Source organism: Mandrillus leucophaeus, unplaced genomic scaffold (assembly GCF_000951045.1).
Source record: "Mandrillus leucophaeus isolate KB7577 unplaced genomic scaffold, Mleu.le_1.0 Scaffold209, whole genome shotgun sequence".
In the NCBI taxonomy this organism is placed as follows: Eukaryota; Metazoa; Chordata; class Mammalia; order Primates; family Cercopithecidae; genus Mandrillus; species Mandrillus leucophaeus.
Genome location: NW_012102132.1, coordinates 2,497,770 through 2,507,958, shown reverse-complemented (window position 1 = coordinate 2,507,958; position 10,189 = coordinate 2,497,770). Strand labels below are relative to the sequence as shown.

General features: G+C 40.4%; 1 protein-coding gene and 1 pseudogene across 1 annotated transcript; one reads left to right on the top strand and one right to left on the bottom strand.

Moving 5' to 3' along the window:
- Nucleotides 1–5,968: 5,968 nt before the first annotated feature.
- On the top strand, nucleotides 5,969–7,265 carry LOC105539753 (annotated as a pseudogene).
- Nucleotides 7,266–8,290: 1,025 nt separating this feature from the next.
- On the bottom strand, nucleotides 8,291–8,713 carry LOC105539752 (divergent paired-related homeobox-like). Its single transcript, XM_011980178.1, has one exon. The coding sequence runs from the start codon at nucleotides 8,711–8,713 to the stop codon at nucleotides 8,291–8,293; it is 423 nt and encodes a 140-aa protein (XP_011835568.1).
- Between the last annotated feature and the right edge of the window lie 1,476 nt (nucleotides 8,714–10,189).

Genomic DNA, 10,189 nt, shown 5'->3' with positions numbered 1-10,189 from the left:
TAATTCCCTTGTTTAAAATGGCAGGCTTGTGTGAATGAGATGATGAACTCAGTTGTAACTTGTTAGGTTACGATGATGACAACCGTTTCTTCAAGGACAGGAAAAGCAAGTGTTATTCTCTATAAAAAGAGATAAATGTATTTGTCACTTACAATAATGTCCAATTTATTTGCTGAGCAACGATCATTTAAGCTGAAAGCAATATGTGAGTTTCAGCCTTGAAATAGCGATTCAATCTGAATTATTTTCAAATAAGTTACCTTTAAGCATTAGAAATTATAGCTTATGTTATAGAGAATATGCCCTTTCTTACGTTTTGCAAACTACAGGAGAGAATCTGACATTTATTTTATGCTCTGGATAAGAGGGTCACTGTGTCACAGCAGATTCACTTTCCCTCAGGCCTTGGTAACTGTCAGAGAGAATTGTATAACTGTCAGCATATTGTATAAGAATGTCAAGAGAACTGACTTTTGTTGTCTGATCAAGTGAATATGTAATGCTTCCCTAAAAATATCCTTTAAGAAATTAAAAATATTTCATCTTTTGTAGTGATTCTCAGTGCTGGGTGTGTGTATTTCAGGAATAGGGATGCTTTAGGAGATTTACATGGCCTAACCCCAGAATCACTGACCTGGTGAGCCCTGTGGAAAACAGTGTAGAACCCTCCATCTAGGTAGCCTTTCAAACTACTATATTTATCAAGCATATACTTCAGGTAAACACGTGACAGATGATGACACTCTTTCCCTACATTTTACTCTGGATACAAAGGGATTTCAAAAATAAGCATAAAACATGAAGGATAAAAAGACAATGTATTTCCTGTGTCCCCATGGAATGGTGGCTTGCCAATGACTAGCTTAGCATTTCTCTCTGTATTTCTTTAGGCACCATCTCTTTTCATCATCCCCAAGTGCTGCCCCACACTCCAAACTAAGTGGTTGTACTTATATGACAGACTGTTTTTTCTCTTTATGCCCATAAAATATGCTCGTGCAGCAAACGTTTATTGAGCACCTGCTATGTGCTGGGTAACAGCTTGTGCTTGGGACAGATAAGCAAATGAAACAAACAGAAGTCCCTGCCTTCATAGAGCTTGCATTCTAGTGGGGGCAGATAGACGATGAACAATGAATATGATAAATAAGTAAATTATATAGTATGTTAGATACATTTGGATTGCCTAATGTATTAGGCTGTTTTTGTGTCACTATAAAGACACACCAGAGGCTGGATAATTTATAAAGAAAAGAGGTTTAATTGGCTCATGGTTCTGCAGGCTGTTCAAGGAGCATGGTGCCAAGATCTGCTCTGGGTGAGGGCCCCAAGGAGCTTACAATCATGGCCGAAGGTGAAGGGGGAGCCAGCATCATACGACAAGAGCAGGAGTGGTGGTGGGGAGGTGTCACACACTTTTAGACAACCAGATCTCACATGAACTGAGTGAGAACTCACTTACCACCAAGGGGATGGAGCTAAGCCATAAATAAGGGATCCACTCCCATGACCCAATCATCTCCCACCAGGCCCCACCTCCAACATTGGAAATTACATTTCAACATGAGATTTGGAGGGGACAAACATCCAAACCATGTCACCTAAGGTACTGGTTAGCTGTCTTTGCTAAATTGCCAATAAGTTATAAGTTATTATGTATCCCCTTTCTCTTTTGCATCATCAGTTTTACCCTCTCTACTGGACTATTCCATCAGTGTACCCACAAAGAAGCTATTATATCTCTAATCTTAAAAGGATGCTGATATGGTTTGGCTGTGCCCTACCCAAATTTCATCTTCAATTGTAGTTTCCATAATCCCCACATGTCTTGGGAAGGACCCAGTGGGAGGTAATGGAATCATGGGGGTGGTTACCCTCATGCTGTTCTTGTGATAGTGAGTTCTCACGAGTTCTGATGGTTTTATAAGGGGTTTTTCTCCCTTTTGCTCGGCACTTCTCCTTCCTGCCACCATGTGAAGAAGGATGTTTTTGCTTTCCCTTCTGACATGATTGTGAGTTTTCTGAGGCCTCCCCAGCCATGCTGAACTGTGAGTCAATTAAATCTCTTTCCTTTATAAATTACCCAGTCTCGGGTATGTCTTTATTAGCAGCATGAGAACAGACTAATACAAACACCCTCTCTTGATTCACTCTGTTCTCATCACAGTAGTCAGGGTGATCCTCTTAAAATCATAAGTCAGATGATGTATTAATATCCATACCACCACCACTGCCACTCCTGCCCAAACATCCTATTTCCCTTCCTGGTTTTATTGTTTTCTCTTTAGTACTTAACATTATTGATATAACTCTTTTTATATCTATATCTGTATTCCATAACTTTACTTATTTATCCTGTTTCAATTGGCTTTTCCTACTAGAATATAATCTTACGCAGGTAGGAATTTTTACCTATTTTATTTAGTCTCAGTATTTAGAATCATTCCTGGCATATAGTAGGTGCTAAGTAAGTATTTTAAATGAATCATGTTGCCTACTCTAATTGTGTTTGAACAGGGAGCTGTTGGCTGAATATTATGCTTTAAGGACTATAATGGTCACTGGGCAAATTTGTTTTGATTTATTTATTTATTTATTTATTTATTTATTTATCTTTTAAGTTCTGGGGTACATATGCAGGATGTGCAGGTTTGTCACATAGGTAAACGTGTGCCATGGTGGTTTGCTGCACCTATCAACCGATCGCGTAGGTATTAAGCCCAGCATGCATTAGTTATTTTTTCTAATGCTCTCCCTCTCCCCAACCCAACCCTGATAGGCCCCCAGAGTATTGTTCCCCTCCCTGTGTCCATGTGTTCTCATTGTTCAGTTCCCAGTTATAAGTGAGAACATGTGGTATTTTGTTTTTGTTTCTTTTTGGTTTGAGATAGTCGCCCAGGCTGGAATGTAGTGGCGCAATTTCAGCTCACGGCAAACTCCGCCTGCCACGTCCAAGTGATTCTCCTGCCTCAGCCTCCCAAGTAGCTGAGACTACAGGCGCCCGCCATCACGCCCAGCTAATTTTTGTATTTTTAGTAGAGACGGGGTTTCACCATGTTGGCCAGACTAGTCTCCGACTCCCAACCTTAGGTCATCCGCCTGCCTCAACCTCCTAAAGTGCTGGTATTATAGGCATGAGCCACTGTGCCTGGCCAGCAAATATTTTTGACAAGTTATTTCTTCCACATCCTTCAATCCCAACCTTTGAACAGTATCAATAGGTATAACTCTAAACAATAAAATACAACATTGTCAGATCCTCATTCAATGTGTTTATAGGAGTTGTGAATGTGGGCTCCTCCTCCTTCAGACTGCAGAATTTGGGTTTTGTATGTTTTGTTCTTAGGTATGTATTATTCTTTCTCCCGTCAGTAATTCCTTTGTGATCTGTTTCTTTTCTTATTTCATTCATCTCCTTTCCCAGTTCTCCACCCTAGAAATTTGAGAGACAGACTGATATCCAGAAAAACAAATCTTTCACTGTAATCTCCTTTTCAGTGTTATCTCAATTTTGAATAGATTTAAGTAAAATAAGTTAAGTATTTCTTAGATACAGATATTAGTAAGCATACAATTTTATTCATCAAACTCTGCTTACTATAAATCTCTATTGACAACATGTACAAATTAAGTTGGAAGGATAAAGAAAGAAGCAGGGGAGGCTTCTGGAACTAGCATCTGTGTTCCTCAAATATTAGAATTGCTTGATGGTGTTAATGAGGCACTTGCCTATTAATTTTAAGTTTGATTTTCAATTTATTTGGCAACATCATCGCTCTGCAATGTATTTTTAATTTTCCTTATTAAAACTTTTAATTAGTCTTCCCAAAATTTTAAAGCAAAACCAGCTATTATGCCATTTAATTGGAATATTACAGTCAGAAAGGTATTTGAAACTAAGTTGATTCAAAAATGAAGATTTAGCTGGAAACATTAGCTCATACATGTAATCCCTCCCTGCTACTTAGGAGGCTGAGGCAGGAGGATCACTTGAGGCCAGGAGTTCAAGACCAGCCTGGGCAACATAGTGAGACCCCATCTCTAATTTTTTCTCTTTTTTTATTAGCTAAGTGTGGTGCCATATGCCTGTAGTCCCAGTTACTCAGGAGGCTGGGGTGGGAGGATTGATTGAGCCCAGGAGTTCCAGGCTGCAGTGAGCTGTAGTTGTGCCACTATACCCCGGCCTGGGCAACATAGTGCAACCCTGTCTCTAAATAGATATGTAAATAAATAAAAGTAAATATTTGCTTTCTAATGCATTTACATTAAAATATTTGATAAGTATGTGAGTTTGCTTCTATGTGTCCTTAATAAAATATAATGACTTGAGAAGTATATCTACTACTTTTTATCATGGAAGCTCAGTATTCAACACAAATGCTTTCTGTTAATCCTTATTGTTTTAGTTACTGCAATTTTTAAAAAGTTATTCTCAGCTAATGAATTGAAGTTACACTTCCACATTTGGACACCATTAAATTACTAAGAGTACTAGGACTTTTAAAAGGTTTAAAATGCATGATTTTAAACATTTGGGGATTTTAAGATAAAAGTATAAAGTTATTTGTGGAGAAATTTAAGATGTTACATGATGGCTGAAATAAAAGTCTTGGGATAAGAATAGTGTGTGTGGAGGAGGGCTTGAAATATCCAAAAGACCAACATTTTACTTTTTAAAATGGAAATTTCCTGATTTAGTGACTGAGGATTCTAATCACATGGCATGCCAGATTTTAAAATATTTATTTTTAAAATCAATGACCGGGCGCCATGGCTCACACTTGTAATCTCAGCACTTTGGGAGGCCGAGGCAGGTGACTCACTTGAGGTCAGGAGTTCGAGACCAGCCTTGCCAACATAGTGAAACCCGTCTGTACTAAAAACACAAAACTTAGCCAGGCATGGTGGCACATGCCTGTAGTCTCAGCTACTCCAGAGGCTGAGACAGGAGAATCGCTTGAAACCGGGAGGCGGAGGTTTCAGTGAGCCAAGATCGCACCACTACACTCCAGTCTGGGCGACAGAGCAAGACTCCCTCTCAAAATAAAATAAAATAAAAAGTATCCACCGAGACCCTCTAGATGACTTTTACTGGTTTCAAATTTGTTAGACTTCATTAATCTTGTTGAGTAACACTTGTACTTAGGTCATGAACATTCACTTATTTTATTTGTCTACTGATGGCAGTTGTGAGTAAAATCCACTCTCAAGGTCTCCCTCCTTGAAGAGAGAATCTGCTATAACAGGTCTCATTATCTCACCATGATAAAAATGTCAAGCATTTTTTTTGAAGGACTCAAATTACATCTGTTGCAACACCAGTGCATCAGCTCATTAGTCTCCTTTCTTCCCCACCCATAACTACCTGCATGCAATATGATTCCAGCTTCCCTAATGTAACTCAATTTTTATTAAATTTAAAAAACACAAATTAGTAAGTTAAAGTAGTAGTTGAAGTAATAGAGGTGAAGTGTCACCTTTGTTGTTGTTGTTTTTGTTGTTTGTTTACTCCTTTCCATTCCCAATTATTTCTGCCACCTGGTGCAAAGATGTGATCTAACAAAAATGATTCCCCCTCCCCCGACACACACCTGTCATAGTCCCAGGGGTTGCCATACCTCACTTTCGTTCTTTGGTTTCCCATTTTCATGTTCAAGTTATCCAGCTGCTAGCTTTCTTTTAAAGTAAGAGTTATTTGTACAACAAAGCTAGACAATAAATTGTTTTCCTCAAAACACAAAATACGGGCCTGTTCCCTCTGCTGTGAGACTATCACTCCACCAGAGGGGTCAATTTGTGTGTACTTCAGGTGACAAGATTTGCGGTCACCTGGCCAAAAACTTCTTTGTCTCTTTGGATGACTTAAAAACTCTACCCCAAGATGTCTTTCATGGGGATGCCCCAAAGTTTTATTTGTTTTACTGTAGGGTTGCCTGCCCAGCACTCCCAATTTTTTCTGAGAGTAGAAATGGCCAATTTGGGCCTGCAATTGCTGAACTTTTCCATGACTCTGCTGGGCTGGGTAGGCCTTGTGGCCTGCACCACCATCCTGCAGCGGCAGATGAGCTCATGTGTGGGCAACAGCATCATCACAAGGGACTGTGAATGGACTACATCACGCAGAGCATGGGCTTGATGAGCTGTGAAATGTATGACTTGGTGCTCGCCCTGCCAGCAGCCATGCAGGTCCTTTGAGCCCTTAATGGTGGCATACCTGGTGCTGGGCTTCCTGACCATATGTGTGTGGCCACGATGGGCATGAAGTGCATGTGTTGTGGGGGAAATGATAAAGTGAAGAAGGCCTGTATAGCTGATATGGCTTGGCTCTGTGTCCCCACTCAAATCTCATCTTGAATTGTAATCCTCACATGTCAAGGGAGGGAAATGACTGGATTATGGGGGCAGTTTCCCCCATACTGTTCTCATGATAGTGAGTGAATTCTCAGGAGATTTGACAGTTTTTTGTTTGTTTGTTTTTTGAAATGGAGTTTCACTCTTGTTGCCCAGGCTGGAGTGCAATGGCATAGTCTCAGCTCACTGCAACCTCTGCCTCCCAGGTTCAAGCGATTCTCCTGCCTCTGCCTCCCACGTAGTTGGTATTACAGGCATCCCCCACCACACTCAGCTAAGTTTTGTATTTTTAGTAGACACGGGGTTTCACCATGTTGGCCAAGCTGGTCTCAAACTCCTGAACTCAGGTGATCTGCCCACCTCAGCCTCCCAAAGTACTGGGATTACAGGGGTGAGCCACTGTGCCCGGCCCTGATGGTTTTATAAACGGTAGTTTTTCCTGCTCTCTCACATGCTTTCTCTCTCCTGCCGCCATGTGAAGAAGGTCCTTGCTTCCCCTTCCGCCATGATTGTAAGTTTCCTGAGGCCTCCCCAGTCATGCTAAACTGTGAGTCAATTAAACCTCTCTCCTTTATAAATTACCCAGTCTTGGATATTTCTTTATAGCAGTGTGAAAACAGACTAATACAATAGGCATGGTTAGAGGCGTCATTTTCATCATGGCAGGTCTTGCTGACTTGGTAGCTTTCTTCTGGTATGGCCATCAGATTGTCACGGACTTTTACAACCCCTTGATCCCCTTGAATATTAGGTATGAGTTTGGTCCTGCTATCTTTATTGGCTAGGCAGGGTCTTCTCTGGCCCTCCTAGGAGGTGTACTATTCTCTTGCTCTTGTCCTGGGAATAAGACCCAAACTGGGTACCATGTACCTCACTCTTACTCTAAGTCCAACTCTGCCAAGGAGTACATGTGAGTTGGGACCCCTTTGCCCCAGCCTGACAGGCTATGGGTGTATCTAGATGCCTGAAAAGACCTGGGGCAGAGCTCAATCTGTGGGCAGGGCGCAGGACAAAGGCCTCCTGGTCACGCCATCCCTGCACACCATGTACTGTTCTCTGGGGGGTGGGGTGGGAGACACAAAAAGAGAGGAGAGTGCACATTTTGTATAGTAATAAAAAATAAGTTTTGGAAAGTAAAAAGATATATATGAGCAAGTAGGGATAGACCAGTGATAGCTACAATACCTATAGTACTGGCATCTGTACAGAAACATGCTTAGGGAAGCAACAGGGCATCTCACTGACCCGGGAACAACAAAATAACCAAAAGGCACTAACTGAAAGTTTAGAGAGCCAAAGTGAGAACAGGAACTAAAACTGTAGAGGTAAACCTCCATGACAATGGTCTGCAACAAGATATAAGAGATCTAAAATAGTCTGGATCATACAAGCTCTTAGAACTAACTAGCCAAAGCATCCTTTGAGGATAAAGATCCACACTGAGGAGACTTGCTGATCAATCTAAATTGAACAGGATAGTGACAATATAGACAAAAGAAAGAACAGGGCCAGAAAGAGTAGGGAGGGGAACAGAGTCTGGAGATCTCAGAAATTAAGCCACCATATTTTTTGACACTTCACAAAAACAACAGGAGAGTTCCAGTCATAAAGTTATAAAATCTATATTTCCCTTGTAAAAGTTCAGGAAAATGAAATTCACGTGGAAATGAACATAATAGAATGAAGGGCAAAAACCATGTGATCATTTCAATGGACACAGAAAAATACAAATTTATAATACAAATTCTCAACAAACTTAGAATAGAAGGGAACTTCTTCAGCCTTCAACCTGATGAAGAGTATCCACAAAAACCACCAGTGTTTTGTTTTTACAATATGTAATTTTTTGTATTTAGCATCTCTCTCAACTTTGTAGAGATGAACAGGAAGAAGAACTAGAATTGAAGCGTGGAGAACAAACTTGGGATTCCCAAATGGGCTAGAGGCAGTATATGTTAGGATTTTGGCAGCAGCCAAAATGGACTATTTTTTGGCCAGGGAAGTCATTTGTAGGGACCTTAAGGTTGGGGTACAGAATGAGTAGGAATGAGGGTGCCCGAAGATTCATATACACCAGGCCGATAGGATGAGCAGCATTGGGGAATCTGAGTAGCGTGTCTGTATTTCTCAGGCCAGCACTGGTCTTGACTTCGCCCTCTGGTATTGATGGTTGTTGAGTTTCTTGTTTTTGCTGAACATGCTCGCATTTTGCTTTCTTAAGTTTTGCTCTGTGGTTCTCGAACCAGACCTCCAGTACTGTTGGATGTATTTCGATTTTCGAAGCCCACTGAAGGCTGGGGTTTGGGTATAGGTTCTCATTGAAAAAGCTGTTCAAATCTTCCAGTAGTTTCTCAGTGAACATGGTTCATTTCCTGTGTGAATGCACCTGGTGCTTGCCTTTGGGAAGATCCTCTGAGTCTGACATCTTCTAATGCAGATGTGCTCCTGTGTTCAGATCCAATGATAAGAACTAGTAGAGATTGAATCCAGACTTAAATAGCTTACTCCATAGCCACACCTGATTCCCAACCCCTTCCAACTGTTTCTGCCCTATCTGCTTCCAATGTGATTCTTGGATCCTCCAGAGCCCCCTGGATTTCACCTAATTCTGTCTCACGTCATACCTAATCATAAAAGACTGCATGTTTGCCTCCAAGACTAGGAAGAAGGCAAGACTACCCACTCTTGCCACTTCTATTCAACATTGTACTGGAGGTTCTAGTGCAATCAAGTAAAAAAAAATTAAAAAGCATCTAGGTTGTAAAAAAGTAAAACTGTCTTTATTTGCTAATGACATGATCATCATGTAGAAAATCCTAAGGAATTTATACACACACACACACACACACACAACTATTAGAACAAATAAGTTCACCAAAGTGATGGGATACTAAGTCAGTATACAAAAATCAATTGTATTACTATGTACGAGCAATGAAAATTCTAAAAGTGAAATTAAAAAATAACTCCACTTATGATTGTATTAAAAAGAATAAAACACTTAAGAATAATTTTAACAAAATAAGTGTAAGACATGTACAGTGAAAATTTAAAAATACTGATGAGGGAAATTAAAGAAGACCTAAATATATGGAGAGACATCCATCCCATGATCATGGAAAACTCAGTAATATGGCAATTCTCTCAAAATTGATTTGTAGATTAACACAATCTCTATCAAAATTCCAACAGTTGTTTTTTTTTTTTTTTTTTTTTAGGAAATTGACAAATTGATTGCTGGGAGACAATTCTCCATGAATATTTCACAGCTCCACACAGTCCAGGTCTTCTGAACAAAGAGCTTGTTTGAATGGCAAAGGCCTTGGAAGCTAGAGATTTCGAGCTGTGTCTCCCCAGTAGACATTTGCTTACATTTCAAGATAATAAACCTAGAGGCCTTCCACTCCCCTTTCCAGTGAAGATCTGTTTACATTCAAGAGAAAAGATGAAGTCATTATCTCTCCCTTCCTAAAGGGGAGGATGGGCAGATGTGCCAGCAAACCTTGTATAAACTTCAGAGCCTCCTAATTTGGGGGGTTTTCTCCTGTGATGAAACCCATTGCATACACAGGTAAACATCTGGCCCTCATTTGTGTTGCCCTGTGGAGAACTGGGGCATGAAAAAGGAGGCACTAGTGAGATGGTACTCTGGATGCTGCTTTTGCCATGACTTATAAACCATCTGTCCTTGACATAGGGGTCTGATATCTTCTGTCAGCATATATACGTGAAACTGTCGCAAACTAATTTGTTAGTTTGCAAGTAGGGTAAAATCTCAGACCCTTCACAGTTTCTGACTTCATACTGATCCTGAAATTAAATGAAATAGATCCAGTAT